The sequence below is a fragment of the Lipotes vexillifer genome, unplaced genomic scaffold (assembly GCF_000442215.2).
Source record: "Lipotes vexillifer unplaced genomic scaffold, Lipotes_vexillifer_v1.1 scaffold588, whole genome shotgun sequence".
NCBI classification, from domain to species: Eukaryota; Metazoa; Chordata; class Mammalia; order Artiodactyla; family Lipotidae; genus Lipotes; species Lipotes vexillifer.
The window spans coordinates 772,438-793,634 of NW_006778148.1; the positions used below are offsets into that span (position 1 = coordinate 772,438).

Sequence of the window (21,197 nt, forward strand, 5' to 3'; positions counted from 1 at the left end):
TGGTGCTAGGACGCATGCAGAGGTAGAGTGTAACCCACCAGCCTTGCATGGCTTATCAGCTGGTTCTGTTAACTAGGCTCTTTAATTAACTAGAGCCTCCCACTCACCAGCTGCTCTTGCTGTTGCTTTTGGATTGAAACAAACAAAACCCCAGGCCTTTTGGTGGCCTCTCTGTCTGGCTTGGCAATGGAAAGGACTCCCACTCATGCATTCAGCCCCATCGAACGCTTTGTGCAGGCCCTCGGCTCTGCCTGGGGACAGTTCCGGGACGGCGATAGGAGCAGAGTAACCACGGGAGCACAGAGCAGGATGGGAGAAGGCTCCCCGGGAAAGTCACTTTCGAACTGGTTCTGAAGTTTGAGTTGAAGGTTACCAGCTAGGCGAGGGAGAGGGGAGTTTCGTATAGGAGGTGAAGGTACACAGATGTGAGAGAGTGTGGTGTTTGGGGGAAGGGAGTTTGGGGCTGTAGTGAAGGGTGGCTTTAACCTAGAGAGAGGCTGAATTGTAGAGGGCCTTGGATACAGACTTCGGGAGTGTGGACTTGACCTACAGGCAGTGGGGCCCCTGTCGAGGGGGAGTTAAGCAGAGGATTGTTAGGATCAGATTTGCAGTTTAGAGAGACTTGTCTGAGGGAGGTCTGGAGAATGGGTTGCCTGCGGAGAGCCCGGAGACAAGAAGATGAGAAAAGGTACGTGACGTGTGTCAGGCTCCGGGAGGTCGGGGATAGAGGGGAAAGAGAAAGGACCTGCTCCTCTGTAATGGAGCCGCTCAAGTGTGGCTTCTGGGCTGTCTGGGTGCATGCTAAAGCTCCCCTCCAGGACTTGTGAATACTCAGCATTTACTCAGACTTCACTGCATCCCACAGGTAGGGCTGAAAAACACCGGTAAGGGAATGTGTTCCAAACACTGGTCTTTTTCTCAGTCCACATTCAGCTCAATCCTCAACACCCTCTGTTAATGAAAACTGCTGTTACAGAGTGATAGAAATGAAGAGGATATGCTTTCTTAGGTGTATTCTTCTCCAGTGTACTTTACAGTTAATACAAGGACTGCCTGTCCTTCCCTCGGTGCTCACAGCCCTGTGATTGGGCATACGAAAGGTTTTTCCCATTTTATAGATTAATCAGAGCCTCAATTTTTTTTTTCTTTAATAAATTTATTTATTTATTTATTTTTCGCTGCGTTGGGTCTTCGTTGCTGTGCGCAAGCTTTCTCTAGTTGCGGTGAGCCAGGGCTACTCTGCGTTGAGGTGAACAGGCTTCTCATTGCGGCGGCTTCTCTTGTGGAGCACGGGCGCTAGGCGCGCAGGCTTCAGTAGTTGCAGCACGTGGGCTCAGTAGTTGTGGCTCGCGGGCTCTCGAGCACAGGCTTAGTAGTTGTGGCACATGGGCTTAGTTGCTCCATGACATGTGGGATCTTCCCTGACCAGGGCTTGAACCCAGGTCCCCGGCACTGGCATGCGGATTCTTGAAATTTTTTTTTTTTTTTTTTTTGCGGTACGCGGGCCTCTCACTGCTGTGGCCTCTCCCACCGCGGAGCACAGGCTCCGGACGCGCAGGCTCAGCGGCCATGGCTCACGGGCCCAGCCGCTCCGTGGCATGTGGGATCTTCCCGGACCGGGGCACGAACCCGTGTCCCCTGCATCGGCAGGCGGACTCTCAACCACTGCGCCACCAGGGAAGCCCTGGAGCCTCAGAATTTAAATGGCTTGATCATGGTCACATAGAAAGTGATAAATATGTGACATGGATCCAAGTCTGTGGACTCTTAATTTCAGGACTTCGCCTAAGATACCATGCTGAGGCTATGCCAAACAATATTTATGTTAAGGATACTCTGCTTTTAGCAGAAAGGAGGATTGATACAATTTCAGCTTTTCAGCGGACTACAATAATCCGTTCTAAAGACCACCCAACTTGAAGTATTTTGGTTATTTGAAGCTTTCAGACTTGTAATTTCTTTCTTTCTGTGTTTCAAAAACATTTTCAGAGGTTTATGTAAAGTCATAAAATGAAATGAGATTAAAGGCATTAGGGTCACGGAACAATAAGGGTGACCACTGAAATGGAGGCGGGCGAGTGAGGAGAAGTGCCCCTTGTAAGAGCCGTCACAGTGCTGAAGAGGGGGACTTAAAATCCAGCTGGGGCTCCTGGCGGCGAAAGTAAAAAGGGAAATTCAGTTACAAGGTGTCCGGTGTCTATAAGAAGAACACGTTAAGGTAAAGGGACAGCTTTTGCTGGCACTGAGGCCTGAGGGAAGTATTTCCTCTGGTGGGTTTTTATAAAGAGTTATCTGAGCAGTATTCAGACTCTTCGACAATACCCCATTCAGTAGAAGCAATTTTGCACAGGGCCAGATCAATGTCACCCAAGTCTGTTAAGCTTGTAAGTATTAAGGTTTTCAGTCCCCAGGACTCTCTCTAGCTGTTGCCCATTACTCTCGTTTCTTGGACAAGAATTTCAAAATAAGTGGGAAATACTGCAGCCCTGTTGAGAGATGATCCCCAACTCAACGCCTTTGCGGTGGTCCCCTGTCAAGCAGTATGGGCTTTTGTAGCATTGCCTGAATTCTTTCTGATGGCAAGCCAGCCTCTCTTGGATGTGATCAAACCATCCTTTGCTCATGCCAAAAACATGTATTGCTGTCTCATTGTGCCTGCTTTTAAGCATTTTGGAGGGAGACAATGCCTGTCTGAAAATGCAGCTTGGATCCAAGGCATCTGGATTCACTGTGTCTGATGGTGCGTGAACACTGAGACGTTTGGCTGTGAGAGTCAGTTCATTGTTTGTTTGTTTTAATTGCCTGTGATTGCAGTGACCTAGTAGTGCCAGGCAACTCAGCACGTGTGGTAGTTTGCAGTTTGCTCATTTGTTTATTCAAGGGACATTTATTGAGCACTTGCAGTGGTGCAGGCACTGTCGGTAGGCTCGGGTGAGTCCAAGCTTTGGCCTCTACCTCGGAGCCTTTTACGAAAAGAAACGTCAAAAAGTGAGGGTCTCACGGATAGATTCCCTTTATTATGTTATACCTCCTTGCCACCAGAGGGACCCACATCCCTTCAAAGAAATTCAGGAGGCCTTTGCAAAAAACAAACAAAACCCCCCAGTATTCCCAAGTCGGTGTCCTAACTGTGATGTTTAAAATGTCCTAGCTTCTGTGGTCTAACAGGAATGCTGCTTGGCTTCTCACATCCTTGCCCTCACATCTCTGGCTTCGATACCTTGTTTGGCTCCAGAGACCCAAGGCACTTCTGTGTGTGTGTGTGTGTGTGTGTGGTGGAGGGTGATAGAGGTAAATCTTGCTTTTAGATTTGCTGTCTCTGGTTCAGGCGTTCTGTGTGCTGCTCGGGGGTGGGTGCAGGGAGGGGAGGAACGAGTCATAGTCTTTTTTCTTCTCCTTTATAAGCACCGTTTATTAGACACTGGTTTAGCCTCTTCCCCAGACTGTCTCATAATGCTCTCATCTGTTACGAGACCTGTCACCCACTGCTCTGACAAGTGTGTGCTTCAGTACCTGGGCCCTTCGCTCTGTGGGGATGCATTTGCTGGCTACAGCCCAAAGATCTAATTAAAGTCGTATCCGTCACCCAGCTGGCTAATCCTGTGTGCTTTGACAGGAGCGGGTTTAATTTCAGGGTGGCTCAGCCTGAACCCCTCCGGTTCTCACGTGTGTTTATTGACGGATAGCTCCAGATGAGGTTGCGAGAGCATTCAGGACGTCTTTTGGTGAACCGTCATCAAAACCTGGCATTTGGAGACAGTGTCTGTAGGCTGTAGGCTAGTTGGTTTAGGGCTAAGACCACAGACCTGAGGTAGTGTGATTTTTACCAAGGGTCAGAGCTCCCCCTGCCCTTTTTCTTAAGGTCAGGTGTAAAGATTTTGAGTTGGTATCCTTGTAGAATGTGCAGTTTAAATGACCTGTGTGGGAGAAGTTTTGTCTTTGCAAATTCCAGTTTCTCATAAGAGAGGCACAATGCAGAGACTTGGGAGTCAGACCGGATTTGAATCCCGGTTCCATCGCTTGCTAGCTGTGGGGCTGGGAACCAGCTACTTTGCCTCTGCAGACTGTGGTGTCCATTTCTTGTCAGAAAAACAGACATCAGTTGTGAGGATTCTATGAGATAAGGTATAGCACTTAGCGTTATACCTGGCGCATCATAAATGATGAGTAAATAGTAGCTGTTTTGTTGATGGTGATGACGTCACTGCCTTGGGTGCTAGAAACTTAGCGATTTAGTGGGTATGTTTGGGACAGGGGAAAACAGTGCCGGACTTGGGTTGGCATCTCAGCGTCAGCAGGTGCTTAACTCTGAGCTTCCAAGCCAGTTACTTAATTTTTCTAAACTAATGTTTACTCCCCTAAAATGGGGTTAATGATATCTAATTTAGGATTAAATAAATGGATAATAAAATTTAATGCAGGAGTAAATGCCTACTGTGGTTCCTGGCTCACAGAGGGCGATGCTTATTACATTAGATTCCTTCTTTTCCTTCCTCTTCTCCTGCTTTTAATGGTGTGGCAGGTGCTGTCTCAAGACTTGGGGTGGCACAGCCCAGCCCACTAGACTCTCTGACAGGCGCTGCTGACTAATAACTGTGTTCTGCCTTTTCACCAGTCCAGGCAAACAAAGCTGTAAATTTCTTCGTTGATCAGCACTCACCTCTCTGAAGAAAGTGCTCGTCTGTTCCTTTTCAACTGATTAATCCCTCTAGGAAGGGCGTCAGAACCCTTTTTGAGTGACAGGCCCTGGCTCCTGCGTGGGCCTGCTGGGGAAGCTGGTTTAGAAGGCTGTTCCCATCACTTTTCACAGGGAATTGCTATCGTCTCTCTGGGGTGCAAACAGAGAGGCTTTCCCTTATCTCTGGTTCTTCCTTCATAATTTCTGTGCTAGGCTCTGTCCTGGGCACTGAGAGTACAGGACTGAATCAAGTCAGACACAGTCTCTGAAGGAATCTAGTAGAGAAATATAATAGAAACGCAGACAAGAGCTAACTAAAGTATAGCATGATGAGTGCTGATAGAGGGATGGCCCAAGTGCTTTGGGAGCACAGGGAATGCAGCTGTGCTGAGAGAGGTGCCGGGGAGGGGGAGGGAGGCTTCACAGAAGAGGTGGGTGTGAGCTGAGACCTGAAGGCTAAGTAGCAGTTTGCCTGGGAGTGAGGGGGACAGGAGGTGGAAATGCATTCCTGGTAGAGGGAAGGCCTGTGCAAAGGCTGGGTCATGAATGAGCCTGGCACAGGGGGAGCGGGGAGGGGGCTGGAAGAGAGGGCAGGTGTGTTCTGCTGCATCGTTCAGGTGGGGTTTTAGAGACGTGTGGTGCCTCGCCTGGCGCCAGACAGCTGGGCCTCGGCCCCTGCACAGCTTGAGCTTCACCACCTTTGTCCCTTCGTTCTTCCCCAGCTTCCTGGTGGAGCCCACACGGAGCTCCCTGCTCAGAACTGCACTGCTCACAGCCAGTACCACGCATGTTTGTTGGTCTCTTTGGCAAGGAATGTCTCATTTCAGTGGTTTCTGTTTATTTATTTTTTGAGCATATGAATTCTTTGTTCAAATGAACTCTTCTGGAGAGAAAACATAGAAAAGTGGAGCTGCTCAGGGTGGGGTGGGGTGAGGTAGCAGGCCTGGGAGCCCCTCTCGCCCCACCTCGTCCCGCTCCTGCCTCAGCCCCCAGCAGCCACGAGGCTCCGTAGAGCGTGGCTGGAACGCCAGTATCTCCTACTAATTCTGGAGATTCTTACATCACTGAGTTCCTGTACCTCATTAAGATTTTGGAGAAGTTTCCTTTGTGTATTTAAAGGTAACCACTGAGTACTTTGACAAGCTTTCTCACAGTGAAACCTGATAAGATGGAAATTTGATGGATGAGAACCTTCTCATTCTCCATCTGGCTAGAGATAAAACAAACCAGCTGCCTGGAGAAGGAAGTGTGAGGGCCTGGCTTTTCATTTCTAACGTGATTCTAAGATTACAGGGTATTTTATTTTTCATACAGCCCACTTTAAAAGGGAAAAAAAAAACTGCCCTAAGAGAGCTCTGATATGCAAAGGCAACGCTCAGCTCAGCGCTGGCCCAGAGTGTGCCTGGGAATCTTCAAGGAATATGGCCCATTTGGGTGGAAATTGAGGCAGCTCAGTTCATGGCATCATGCAGACTTGCTGGGGCCACTCTCACTTTAAAGCAGGATGGTGGTCTGGTGTAGGATAGGGGTCTTCAAACTTTTTCCCCTTGTCTCTTTGTTCAGAAGCAAATAAACAAATGTACGTAAGGGAGCTCTGCAGATTCCTGCATTAAAACCAAATATAAATTTCCATGCTTTTCCCCAGCCAACCGACTCAGTTTCTGGAGGAAGGCCCGGTAACATGTAGTTAGATGATGCTGAGAGCCGGCCAGGCTTGGGCATTGCTAATCCGAGGGCTTCGCAAGTTCGGTTTGAAAAACCGCTAGTTTAGTAGAAAGAACCCAGATAGACCTGGTTTTAAATCCTGATTCCACCCCTTTTTACTTTGGTTAAGTTGCTTGAGCTCTCTGAACTGCAGTTTCCTGATTGGTACAGTGGGTGTAATCAGAACCTCCTAGGGCTGCTGTGAGAGGTGGATGAGGTGTGATGGGTGTAAAGTGCCCAGCGCTCTCCGAAGTGCTGTACAGGTTTATAGAATAAAGTGGTGGGTAACATTTTGGGAGGATGATTGCTGAGGGCCAGAGTAATCAGGGAGGCCTTTGTTCGAAGGGGTGGCCCTTGGACTGGCCCTTGTAAGATAAGCGTGCTGTCTCCAGGCAGAATTGGGGAGATTTTATTATTTTGTTTCCAGATGGAGGGGGCGGGCTGGAGGCAGGTGGGGGCCTGGAGTGCTGATGGAGCAGTTGGGTGAGATAAGGCTAGATAGAAGGTAAGCTGGAGCTGCTGGAGGGAGCCCGCCGGAGGGAGCCCAGAGTGACTGCTTGTTAGGAAGCTTCGTCCTGCAGTTAACTCAGAGTCCCTGAAGGGTTCTGGGCAGAGATGTAATGATCAAAGGAATGCATGTGGTTTGGTGGGTGAACGCAGAGTCAGGAGAGCACTTAGACAGCGGTTGCCGTGGACCAGATGGGAGCCACGTGCTGAAGAAGGCAGTGCGGTGGGCTGGAGGGAGGGAGGGGGTGCTTCTCTCTCTGCCCCCAGTGCTTCAGCTTCGCCCGTCCTGCCTTCTAATGCCTCCTCCAGGGAGGAGGAGGGGCTGGTCTGGTTAATCAGAGTCCAGGATATTCACTGGGCCGTCCTTGCTCATGGGTTACTGTACCTTAAGAACCCAGCTTCTGGATTCTTCTGCTTTCCTGCTGCAGACCTAGCCGGGCTTGGCCCTTGCTGGGCTGGCTGACGTCCTCATTTCCTCAGTCGTCTCCTTTTTCCACTTCTGCCTCTACTTGAGTAAGAGGACTCGGATGGCTCCCTTAAGCTGCATATCCCCTCCCTGTTCCCCCCACCCCTGCCCGCCCCCACCCCCGAAAAAAAAAATGAACAGCCCTCAATTTTATTAGAAAGCTCTACTGTGGATATGAGATTGTCCAGACTTGTACTTTGCTTTTCAGTCTGCGATTGTTTCTTATGTTCAGTGCCTCTGAGAACTCTGGGGGTGTGGGGAGGGCAGTAGGAGTGGATGGCAGGGCAGGACTTGGGCACTCGTGGCCATGTAGGAGCATCAAAACCTCACCCTTCATCTCTCACGGGCTTTGTGTGGAGGATGCGCTGGACCTTCAGGCCTGGGTCTCCTGTTGGATGAGGAGGTGTGTGTGAGGGGCAGGGGGAAGAGCTGAACCTTAGATGGTGATGCTGTGCCCAGACCAGGAAGCGTGGGAAGAGAGGTCGTTCTGGAGCGGGGGTTGGGGGCTGTAGGGAGAGGCGGAGGTGACACAGTATTTTCTGCTGGGCACCTGCTTCCGTGCCGGGCACCCATCTCTCAATTAACCCTCCAAGGATGCTAGGAATCTATATTAGTATCTCCATTTACTGGAAAGGAAACAAAGATTTAAGTTATCTATCTCTGGCCGCACAGCTAGTTCTCAGTAGAGCCAGGATTCAAGGCTAGGTCTGCCTGTCTTCACAGCCCAGAAATATTGAAGGAGGTTTGGGGAAACCACCCAAGTTTATCAATTTTCATTTCTGATTGTTTTGCTCAGGCGAGACATGCCGTTTCCATACCTCCCCTAAACGTTTATTATAACTCTGCTGGTGCCGAGCCCACGAGCCCATCAGCTGTCTCTGTGTTGCCATGGCAGCCACTCCTCCTCAAGGCCACCTTGGCACACATTTTCCCCCTCCCTGCAGTGGTCCTTTGACTTCAAGCCTTCTCCGACTGCTCTTCATGTGAGGTCCAAGATCCTCGGTCCTGCCTCGTTCATTAGCTGGTTTATTCCATCCATCCCGAGTCCTTGAGAAACTATAAAGTTAGCTCCGGGGAGTGGACTGTTGACCAGTGGAAGCCCGTGTCGCAGGGTGGTTTTATACTTTCTTTGGTTTTACCAGTAGTGCAGCTGAGTGGGAAGAGCACAGAATGTGAGGTCAAACTGACTTGGGTTTGAATTTCAGCACCAGAACTTTCTTGTTATAAAGCTTTGTGAAAATCTTTCAGTCTCTACAAGCCCTAGGTTCCTCTCTGTAAACACAGGACTAATAATACTTACTGTGTAGGCAGTTTTAAGGGTTAGAGATGTTTTATGTAAAAATGCCTTGGCCTTGGTAAATAGTAGCTCTGTTACTAAGCTTACAAGAAGAGAAACAGTTGGTACACTTTGGTGTCCTGACTTTCCTTGAACTCCTGATTTACACTGAGAGTGCTCTACCCCCCAAAATGTACAAATTTCCATGGACTCCCAGGGACCGACCTGTTCAGTGGTCCTCAGGTTAAGAACCCCCCAATCTGGAGGAATGACAGAACTATACGTCCTTGGTGGCATCCTGGAACAGGTATGTTGTTTTCATGTTGTCAGCTCTATTAGGTTGAGGGGTATATGGGGGAGAAAAGCAACAACCTAGTGGCTTTTATCACGTGAAACATGTAAGAAGTTGTTAACCTAGGTTGCTGAATTAAAAAAAAAAAAAAGAACTGGAGAATGGAATAAATGATTGCCAAACACATGCACATAGACAAAAACTTGACCAGACATCAAAATACGGGTCTGATAGGTGTTTTATAAAGGAGGGAACTGAATCTGGGAAATGATGTTAAGTGGACCTGTAATTACTGTGCACATGAGCAGTGTATACTTTTTATTTAGCATAATACACACATATTTTAAAATGAAAAAGTAGACGGGATCTTTCTAGGATGGCAGGTGAATTTATTGTGAATTTAAAGATGTTCCTAAGTGGCTTAAAAAAAGATTTCATTGTCCCTTTCTCAGCAGTTTTCAGGGGGAGGTTTGTTTAAAAGCAAGTGTCAGATGACCATTGGCTGGATTGGGATCATTGCATTAGTGGCTGATAACAAAGAAATCCAAACCCTTGTCATTGTGTGGAAGCGAACTGAGAGACTTGGAATCAGACAGGTGCTGTCCCTTAATGACTGTGGTTTTGGGAGAATTACTTTACCTATCTGGACCTGTTTCCTCGTTCATAAAATGGGAGCAGTCCCACCTACCTCCTTCATTTATTCAGTCGTCCAACAGATATTTACTGAGTGCTGTTTTGGTTATCTGTTGCTACATAACAAATTACCCCTGAACTTGGTGTCTCAGAACATTACCATTTTATTATATCTCATGATTTTGTGGCTTAAGGGTTTGGGCAGGGCTCAGCTAGGTGATTTTCTGCTCTCCATGGCCCAGGTCACTCATGGCACTCAGCTGGTGGATGGGCTGGTCTGGAGGATCCATAACTCTTCACTCACATGTCTGCTACCTTTTGGGGGATGGCTGGAAAGCTGACACAGCTGGGATTCTCAGCTGGAGACCTGTGTGTGGCCTCTCCAGCATGGCAGCATTAGGGTAGTCGTGCTTTTTGGATGGTGACTCATAGTTCCAAGAGACACGAGTTGGAGGCTGCCAGTTTCTTAAAGCCTGGACCCAGAAACTGGCTTAGTGTCACTTCTGCCATATTCTGTTGGTCATGGTAGTCACCGCACTGCCCAGACTTAATAGGAGGGGACACAGACGCCATACCTTTCAATGGGAAAGTCAAAGAATTTATGGCTATCTTAAATCTGCCATGAGTGCCTACTATGTGCCAGGTACCATTCTAGGTGCTGGAGATACAACAGTAAACAAAATACACAAAAATCCCTGCTTTCATGGAGCTTCCATCCTGGTAGGGGAGACTACAACCCAAACGTACACATAATTAAACACCGTATTAGCAGATGCTATGAGGAAGAATAATGAAGGGAAGGGATATGGGGAGTGAGGTTGCGGTGGGACTCGTGGTGGTTATTTTAGGTGGGACGGGCTTGGGAAGACTGGACTGAGAAGGTGACATTTGAGCTCAGACTTGATGGAAGTGAGGGAGCAGCCTTGGGGAATTTTCCAGGCAGAGAGAGGAGCAAGAAGAGCCTTGAGCTGGGAGTGTACGTGGTATCTAAGAGAGGCGGCAAGAAAGCCGGGGCTGCCAGAGCGGAACAAGTGAGGGGAGAGCGGCAGAAGAGGTCAGCGATGTAGTGGTGGGGGTCCAGGTGGAGTAAAGCCTTGCAGGCCACGTGGGTTGTGAAGGTTACGTGGGTTAATGTGATTTGACATACCGCAGCTTTTCTTACCAATGGAACCCAGGCGTGGGCGGTCCCGGGTGTGGGTGGTCCCGGGGCAGCCCCAGGCTACTGCCCACCAGCCGTGGCTGCTCCTCTGCGCTTGAGCCCCGTCCTCGTTCGGACTAGGACAGCTCTCTAAGCGGTCAGGAAGGCAAAACGATCACGAAACGTTCATCATCTGCCTGTTCTCTGGTAGCATTAGTAAGACAGATGGACTTTGTCCTGGTGGCCTTCCTGATGTCGGGGGACTGTGAGAGAGTGTGCGAGTGTGTGTGCGTGCTTGTGTACGCTCACCGTGGGCGATTCTTGAGAGATCAGCTTTTCCTTAGAACCGTCCTCAAAACTACTTTCATGAATGGCTAAAGACAGTTTGCACAAGGGGAAATCCAGATAGTCAGCTATATCAAAGCTGATGGTGGGGGCCATCAGAGACATGTGCATTCAAACCCTTGTGAAGGACCATCTGATACCAATTAACTTAGCAAAGATTTAAGAAAATAGTGCTGGTGAGATTGCGGTGAAACAGGAAACTTAGGCTTTGTTGGTGGCATTTCAGCCACTGTCTTTTGGGAAGAAAGTGAATTCTTTTGTAGAGAGAATCCTCGAACCATGCTTATTATTATTACTCTTTGGCCTAGTAATTCCACTCTTGGAGATTTAGCCTAAGAAAACAAACCAGAATTTAGAAAAAACCTGTTTTATGCACAGAGCTCTTCTTTGCTCTATTACCCGTAAGAGCAGACAGAGACTGTGTGGAAATCGGAGAGGTAGGATACTCTCATTAAAATGGATAGAGAGGAAGATTGTGTGGTATCTTTCACTGAGCATCACCTGGTGACCTCATCTAGCTAGCCTTCCTCCTGGACTCAGAGGAGGAGAGCCCACTTGGAAGCTCAGGCGCAGCAGCTCCGTGGACCTCCGTCTTTTGTACTGTTTTTGTTTTTAATAATTATTTTCTGGACGTTATACTCTTAAACTTTTCTTTTTAACTTTTAAGATTTTTTTCTTGATGTGTCGTCATTGTTTAATTGGTGTGTGCTCTTTGTAGCTCATGGTGTAGTGGAATAAAGTAACATTTTTGGGAAAAAATCCAAACCAAAGTTAAAATTGTATAAAAATTATGGCTGCAGATGGACAAGGGCTGACAGGAGCGTCTGCAGTGGGAAAATGTCTTAATTTGTTGGCCCAACTGTATTGTGGGAGAATGTTCTTATTCTTTAGCTTTAGAATTCTGTTACTGTTGCCTTATAATAAGCTCTTCTTTCCTTACTCTAGAATTGAATTTCTGTTTACATTTATAATTCATGATAGGTTCTTGGTCCAGTTGTTTTGGATTAAAGGCTTAGGACAATCTTATCATCATCTGTTTGCCCAAGAAAAAGAGTAACATTTAATTTTTGAAGTGGTTTCTCTCTTTTTAAAAAATGTTACTTTAAAAATGTTTACTTTATCCCCCATTATGAATGTGGTCTATACTTAGTATAAAATATTTTAAAAATTGAGAAAAAATAATTGAAAAGATCATCCATGGGCTTCCCTGGTGGCGCAGTGGTTGAGAGTTCGCCTGCTGATGCAGGGGACACGGGTTTGTGCCCCGGTCTGGGAGGACCCCACATGCCGCGGAGCAACTAGGCCCGTGAGCCATGGCTGCTGAGCCTGCGTGTCCGGAGCCTGTGCTCTGCAATGGGAGAGGCCGCAGCAGTGAGAGGCCCGTGTACCGCCAAAAAAAAAAAGAGAGATCATCCATAATCATGTGTTTTGGTAATTTCTTTCAGGTTTTTAATCATTGCTTTTAAAAAAAGTACTTATTAAAGAAAAACGCAAATGCACAGAAAAGGAGAGAGGATAGTACATTGACCCTCTGGTACTTGTCACCCAGCTCAGCACTCATAAACTCATAGCCAACCTTGTTTCATCTATACCCTCCTCCCAACTCCCTCTCTTTCAACACTCAAGTATTTTAAGCAATTCCCAGGCATATTATTTTGTTGGTTTTTCAGTATGTTAAAAAAAATTTTTTTTCCACTTCAGAAAGATTAATAATTTCTTAATATTACCAACTAGCCAATTAATGTTTAGATTTCCCTGTCTTATTTAAAAATCGTTGTAAACAGTTTGTTCAAATCATGATCTGGACGTTGTACTGATTGATAAGCCTCTTTTTAAAAAAGTTTTACTTTTGAAATAATTTTAGACATAAAGATTCGAAATAATAACAGAGTTCCCTTGTATCCTTTGTCCCGCTTCCCCAATGTTCACGTTTTACATAACTATGGAACACTCAATAGAATCAGGAGATTAACACTGATACAATATTGTTATCTGCAGACTGTATTTGAATTTTGCCAGTTCTCCCATTAATGCCCCTTTTCTGGTCCAGGATCCACATTGCCTTTAATTGTCATGTCTCCTTAGTTTTGTCTAATCTGGGACAGTTGCTCCAGTCATTGTCTTTTGTGACCTTGACTCCTTTGAAGAGTACTGATCAGTTATCTTGTTACTGTCCCTCAATTTGGGCTTGTCGGATGTTTCTCTCATGATTAGATTGAGGTTATGCATTCTTGGCAAGAAAAGCATAGTCGAGATATGTCATATCTGGAGGTGCATAATGTCAATCCGTCTTATTTCTGATGCAGTTAGTGTTGGTCACTTGGTTAAGGTGGGGGTCTCCTGGGTTTCTCCACAGTAAAGTTACTGTTCTCCATTTGTGATAAGTATTTTGGGGGGAAATACTTTGACACTATGTAAATGTCTTGTTTCTCCTCATACTTTTAAGAATCTTATTGATGACCCTTACCTACCACAGTCATTACTGTGGTGTTTGCTTAGTGGTGATTTTCCATCATTCCTTCTACACTTATTAGTTGTAATTCTACTGTAAGGAAGGGCTGCCCCTTCTCCTGCAGTTATTTATTATATAGTTGTTTATATCAGGATGAACTCATGGATATTTGCTCTATTCTGTAGGTTGTTAAGCCGTTACTATTGTGTTTTATTTTCTTGTTCAGATTGGCACAGATATGGCCATTGGGCACTCCTTCAAATTGATTCCTGTGTCTTTAACATTTCTTGAGCGCTTCCACACTTGTTAGGGTCACAGGATGTCCTGGACTCTTCTTTTATTTTCCCTAACCCAATCCTGGAATCAACCATTTCTCTAAGGATCTCTGGTTTCTTTTATTGGAGAATGATATTTAGGAACCAAGATCTGAATGACAGGTATCCTCATTACTACTGGGGTGTCAGTACTTCTAGGCCTTGGCAGTAGACAGAGCTTGAATATATGTTTGCATACATGCACATACACATCTGTATTTACTTCTATGTCCATCTCTGTGTGTGAGCAAGTGTGCGTGTGTTTGTGTGTGTGTATTAAGAAAGGGAAGCTAGAATGAACTCAGAATGAATCAGTACAGTCACTATGAATTTGTGGGTTCACACTAGCCTTCCCTAACTTCCTTAGTTATTACTTAATCTACAGGTTCTCTCTCCTTTTTTTTTCTTTGAAATTTATTTGTTGAATAAGTTGGGTCCTTTGTCCTTTATTGTTTTCCACATTCTGGATTTTGCTGATTGTATTTTTGTAACGTCATTCAACTTGTTTCTCTGCTGACTTTTATTTCTAGTAAATTGGTAGTTAGATAAGGTGCACGATCAAATTCAGGTTTAATTTTTTGGCAAGATTACATCATAGGTGCTCATTTGTACTTCCAACAGGAGGTATTGTATCTGATAGTCCCTGTTTTTGTGATGTTACTAGCCATTGATGATTGTTTGCAAAATGGTGATAATTTAATTTCTTCATTCCTTCTTCTTTTATAGCTGTATACTTGTATGAAGAAAAATTTGTTTTTCATTATCTATTTAGTTACTCTGGGGTGTAGTTCATACAAGAAAGACAATGGAAGAATTCCCTAAAATCTTCTGAAGGTGACTGTATTAGTTTCCTATTGCTGCTGTAACAAATCACCACACCCTTGGCCGCTTACCAACACAAACCTACCCTGTAGTTCTGGAAGTCAGAAATCTGAAATGGGTCTTACCAGCTTTTTTAACATTTTTGACGTATTTTAATTCATTGTCATTATCCTTGATATTCTAATTGTCCTGTCTTTCGACAGTGAAAAAGCTTATTCGAGTTGATTCCTGAGTTCTTTGGACGTGAATGTGTAGTCTTTGACAGCTTCCTTCCTTTCTGACATGATAAGATGTCTGGGCTCATACTATATATTCCTGCCCCAGGCCTGGAATCATCCCTTTCTATAAGGCAAACTCTGGTGTGATTTAGAATCACCTGGAGGGCTTATTAAAACACAGATTGTTGGGCCCTGCCTCCCTCCCTTCAGAGTTTCTGATTTAATAGGTGTGGGTTAGGGCCCAGTGATTTGCGCTTGCGGTTCCCAGGTGGTGCTGCTAACTCTGTTCTAGGGACTACACTTTGAGAACCACTGTTTTAAAGAACCCTGTTGTTTTTTTTGTTTTTTTTTGGTGAGCAATGATATTTAGAGACTACAGCCTGCATGCTAGGGAGGATACTGATTCTAGGCTTTTTCAGTGAAAGGAAAGAAATAACAAAATGTACATTATTCGTATTTCCAATTCAAATTTAGAATTACATGTTTTAACTTCTTTTATATTTGTATTTGTCTTCTCTGAGGCTTGGTTCTTACGATAGTGATAATTACTTATTTAATAAATATGTATATATCTGTGCACACAGTTTCAGAGTAACAATATGAATACTATTTCCTGCAACATGATTACTGAAAACAGTTTACGATTTTTGCAGCAGTCCCTTTGACATTGGAGAAATATCCCACTAGGGGCGTACAAATTAGTCTGCTTTTACGTTACTGAAATCATTCCTCTCTGGTTGGTTAACCAGTCAGCTTGATACACAGTTAAATTTTTTTTCTGTTTCTTTTGCTTTTAGTTTTAGGAGATTATTATTTTATTTTTAAAATAATTATCTAAACATTTAAACAGCTTCACTGTCACATCTGTAAAATGAGTCTACTCTCTCCTGTACCTTGTTCTCTCCTTTTCCGTATAGGCAGCCATTATTTATGGTTAAATAAATGGCAGTATGCTAGACATACTTTTTTTTTTCTCTTGGGGTCCACACCACTTTTCACCCCACATGCCCACCTGAGCAATATGTTTAGAAGATTACTTGGGGGCGGGATATGTGTAGAGTCCTCATTCCTCTTCCTTTATAGCTTCAGAGTGCTCCGCTGTGAGAATGCACCAGAGTTTGTTCCTCCGTGGGTGGACATCCGGGTTGTTTCCAGCCTTTTGCTGTTATGAATAGTGCTTCAATATTATAAATAGTACAGATTTTGAGGTAGTGAAAAATCACACTGTATACTCTTTGTTTTCTGTTTTTTTCCTTAACATTATAACATAAGCATTTTCCACGTTATTATAAATGTCATTTTTTAAGACAGTTTTTTTTTCTGATTATGAAAGTAAAACAGACTTATTTAGAGATTTTAGAAACTCAGAAAAATGAAAATCAATGCAAAGTCACCCATAATCCCTCTACTTGGGGATACTGTCATTATTTTGGTGTGTTTCCGTATAGCCTTGACAATATTTTGTGTAAACGCTTAGAAAACAATCAGCATCATATTACATAGTATCCTGCTTTGTTTTTACTCATAATTGTGATTTTTTTTATACCATACGCTTTTTATAATTAATTCTCTGTTGCTAGATTTAGACATTTAGTTTCTTTCTGGTTTTTCAGTATTGTTAATAATTTTGTGATAAATGTCTGCGCATGAAGCTTTCCCCAAATTTATTATTCTTAAAAGTTGGTTTTTATAAGACTTTAAATGAGAAGGAAGCTCACATTTGTTAAATATATCTATTTAGCTTGCTCTCTTACAGCAGTAAGGTTAACAGGTGAAAGATTACCTTGAAATTTTTGTCAAGTAACTTCCATTTTTTCTTTTTTCTTCCGGTAGGACCTTAGAAATGAAATTGAGAAATTACGCAATGAGGTGAATGAAAGAGAGAAAGCAGTGGAGAATCGTTACAAGAGTCTTTTGAATGAAAGTAATAAAAAATTGCACAGTCAAGAGCAAGTGATCAGAAGTCTAACAGAAAGTGCCAGTCAGAAGGGCTTGTTGCTTCAGGTACCACAACATTTTTTCTTTTGTACTTAAATCTTTTGACTTCAGTATAGGTTTTTTTTTGTTTTGCTTTGTTTTTTAAACTTTTTTACAGGAATGCTTATAAAAAGGTAAGGCTGGGCTAAAAAAGACTGTGGTCTTCACTGTTATTTATCAGAGCACTGTAGAGCTTTCTTTATGCCATTTGGACCTCAGCCACCAGGGAGGTAAGTTTGTAGAAATGAAAGCTTCGACAAGAGAAGGGAGTCGCCCTGGGTCACGTGACCAGTAAACGGCAGGCCCTGATTCAGGCCCCGGCCTGCTTTGCTCTAGCGCCAGCCTTCTGCTGTGGTACTGGCTTTCCTTTGTGCCATATGCTCTCTCGCTCCTCTGTACTTTTCTTCTATCTGTTCCTTTTTTGTCTTGGACTACCCTTATCACTTGATGGTATACTGGATTTTTGATTCAGCTGAGAATTACGGGTAACCATGGTGGAGTGAACATGAGTGTTTAACACTGCTTCCTCCTGAAGCCTCATTAACGTGACGGTGAAGGGGTGAAAAGGTATAAACGCACAGGACCAGGAGAATGGGGATGGTGGAAGGGCAGGTTGCTGTTTGAATGATAAGTGGTAACTACAGGATTCAGCTTTCTCCCGTCTGCCTCATGCCTTGGGGATGAAAAGCCAACAAGAAGAAGCTGATTAATCCTACAGAACCCAGAAAGGCTCAGAGGGCAGTGGGGGTACCTGGTACCTTTGTCAGCAACAGAGGTTGCTGGAATGCTGGGCAGTTAGGTGGCCTTATTGTCACCAGCACTATATGGGAGGTTTACTCTGTGGGGACCTTAAACCAGAGAAGCTCTGGCCTGGGGCTCACCAGGTGCAGCTGAAAACAGGAGTGGATCGCTCAGTGAGAAGGAGTGGAAGTGTGTGTACCAGCACGGAGAGTCCTCTGTGGACCGAGAAGACTGAAAGATGCTGACTGACAGTAGGGGGTCCTTCACCAAAACAGCCGAGCCCCCGCCTGATCACCTCACAGTGAGGCTGCCGTTGGTGTACCTTTTCCACACTCACAGAGCTTCTGGACACTTCTACCCTTAAAGATACGTGGGTGGCCCGAGTTCCTCAAACAGGAGAAAAGCGTCTAAGAGGAAAGACAAAGACAGGACAAAGCTACGTAGAGGAAACAGAAACAGTGGGGGTGGAGAAGAGAACTAGACAGCTTTTCAAAAAACTCAGTACTGTAACATCTTCAGATAAGAAATGAGTTCGGGATCTGATAAAAAAGATATTTGGGAAAAAGAGGAATGACCTTATTGGAAATTGGAAGTATGATTACAGATATAAAGAGCCTAATAAAAGAGTTAGAAAAGTTGCACGAGAGTCAAGTACATCTTCCAGAAAATATAGTTAAACACAGAAACAAACAAAAAGGTGAGCAAATGGGAGAGGAAAGATAAGAAAATCAGAGGCTCGAGTCAAGGGCTCCAATATGTGACGAACAAAAGTTCCAGAAAGATAGAAGAGGCAAAGCAGAGGGAAGGAAAAGTTCAAAGTAATAGGAGAAAACTTTTCAGAGTACAAGGGCAGATATCTCTACCTTGAAAGGGCCTGCTCTGTTTCTGGCATGGTGAATGAAGAAAGACCTCTATCGCAATTTCACAATCCTGTGTCACTGTGAAATTTCAGAACACAGGGGCAAAGAGAGGATATGAAAGGCTTCCAGAGAGAGGAAAATAATAGGTCCCATACAAAGGACCCAGACCCGAAATGACATCAGAATTCTCAGCAGCAACATTGGAAGCCAGGAGACAGGAGAGCAGTGCTTTCAGAGTTTTGAGGAAAAGTGGTTTCCAATCCAGCATTCTGTAGTCAGCCAAGCTGGCAGCAAGAATGAGGGCAAAATAAAGGCAATTTCAGATATTTGATGCCTAAAATCATCTGCCTCCATGTGCTCCTTGCAGGAAACTGCTGGAGGACGAGTCCGTACAAATGAGGAAGTAACACACAATGGGCTCCAGAAAGTAGGGAATTCACCTGGCATGTGGGGAAGGGGGTTCCCAGCCACTTACGTGGAAGCCCAGATTTGAGCCGTTGAGGGAGGGCTTAGTTGGGATTTTTTCAAGAAACTGAAATAGAGCCCATCATTTACCTGATGTGTCTTGACTCCATGTAGAAGAATTTATAAGTTTGGAGATAAATTAACACTAAGTACATAATTTAGTTTCATGAACTAAGTAAACACAACAAAGCAGTTGTTGCTAATTCCAAGAAAAGCAAGGAGTTAAACATGAACGGAAATGTCACCATGGAACACCATTTGGCTGGACTGTGGACAGTATGTGCGTGGCCATAATCACGTAAATGCAGAATGTTGATTTAACCAAAATCGTGATGTAACTATCAGGAAAAGCGTTGGGGGGTGGATGATGTGAGAGCTACATCCTTAAACCTCTATGACAGGAGCCAGTTAATAAAATCTAACCTTAGAAAACCAAGCAGTGTGAGCGTAGGAGCACAATGTAGAAACATGGAAGTAAATAACAGAAATCAGTAGAGTCAAAAGCTGTTTTTTCCTGCGAGTGGGACTCAGAGGTGAGAAGTGGCGAGCTAGGGGTGGCTGTTCCCTTCTAAGCCTTGTGGGCCCGTTTGTTAATGTGTATGTATAGTTGGACTTTTAAGAAATAAAAATGAAAATTGTAACTCAAGCACAACTGTATGATGGTAGTTCTAGAATTTCTGTTTTGGTTATTTGATTCCCAGTGCTTCCTGTTACAGTTCAATGGGTTTTTCCAAAAAATTGCATCTACTTTCTTGTTTGTGTTCAGCTATTTTAGAAATGTTTGACATGATGAATTAATTCCGATGGGTGGTTAGGTTTCCCAGAGTGGACGGGAAATTAATTTCCTAGAGTGGACGGACACCTAGTTCAGGAGTTACCAGGTTTTAAATTGTTAGGAATAGATTCTGTGCTTGAATTTGGCCAAAAGACCAGAGAAGTGGTTTCCAGGCCTGTCGTATCGTTGGATGTGACCTCTTCTGAAGGGGTTGATGAAGCGGGCTGTATTGTGTCTCATCGTGAAGGAGGAGCTTTCACCTGTGACCAGACCCCCAAAGTAGTTGCAGTCTTGCGTTTTTCTTCCTGGAAATCAAATCTCCTCGTAGATATGGACGGTTCAAGTTTTGTCAAATTTGTAATGTTTCAGGAGCGCCTAGACTTTGTTGGGTTTTGATACACAGTCCCTCTAATCACTGCACTAACCCTGTAGCATGGGAAACAGACTCAGAAATCACACCCTCGCCAAGGAGGACCCAGGATTGGAGCCTGGGTCGTGGGGCCAGAGCCTGGGCTTTGTCTTCTGTGCCCGCTGGGAGGTGTCCCAGTGGTGGCGGGAGGGGAGGTTTGTAATGCCTGCCACTGTCCTGGCCTGTGCCTTGCTGGCGTGCTGCTCTCCTGCTTGTAATAATGCACAAAGGGATTGCATTACCATTTGTAATTGCCTGATATTTGGGGATGGTGGAAATTGTTTCAATTGTGAAAAACAGTAAATCTTCCCTTAAAGAGTTTGGGACCGTCTCTTAGTATTTTCTTTCCTGATGACAACTTCCTTATGATTTGTTTTCTTCCTTAGAAATTCAGTGAAAAAGACTTGGAAGCAATACAGCAGAACCGTTATTTAATGACTGCGGGGGATCTCGAGTTCAGGAGTGAAGACTTAATAACAGAAAAGTGCTCTTCTCAGTCACCAGGCAGCAAAAGCATCTCCTCCGAGGTAAGCTCGACTGAAATTGGACATTCACATGCAAATTCATATCCTTTCCTGACATGTATTTGATGACTCCTCTGACCTAAAGACCCTCCGAGGCCCTTGTGCTGGTAAATGAGCTTTACAGCAGGTAGGAGGAGGCGTTCTCAGTCTTTCCTCCTTATAGATTAGTACCCTTCAGCCGAGTGTTAGTATTGGCACTGCTCAGGAAACCGAGAAGCTAGAGCTTGTTCAGAGATGAGCCTCACATGTGCCCTCCTGGGGGCAACTCTCTCAAGAACTATGTAATCTCGAGGTAAGAACATTTTCCAGTTGAACATTTCCATGCACACCTACAATGGCACAGCAGGCCCTTCGTGATCTGGCCCCAAGCTAGTTTTCCATTCTCCTTTTCTTTCATTCCCCATCATCTCTAACAACACCTCACTTCCTGCAGATTCCCGAAAACTCCGTGTTTGTGCCTCTCTGTGCCTTTGCACATGCTGTTCCATCTGCCTGGAATGGCTTCTTCTTCCTTGTTGACCTGGTGGCTCCTGCACACCCCTAGGGCTGCCGCTCTGGTGTCACCTTCTCTGGGCTCCTTGCCTGGCCTGCTGGACGCCAC

The 21,197-nt window shown here is 44.9% G+C and overlaps 1 protein-coding gene across 2 annotated transcripts in view; it reads left to right on the forward strand.

The window, feature by feature from the left end:
* CDK5RAP2 (CDK5 regulatory subunit associated protein 2) overlaps positions 1-21,197 on the forward strand; it is a 186,840-nt gene that overhangs the window by 65,513 nt on the left and 100,130 nt on the right. For both annotated transcript variants that reach the window (XM_007451495.1, XM_007451496.1), the window contains exons 13-14: positions 16,679-16,849; positions 20,459-20,599. In XM_007451495.1, the coding sequence (XP_007451557.1) occupies positions 16,679-16,849; positions 20,459-20,599 (312 nt within the window). The remainder of the gene's footprint in view (positions 1-16,678; positions 16,850-20,458; positions 20,600-21,197) is intronic.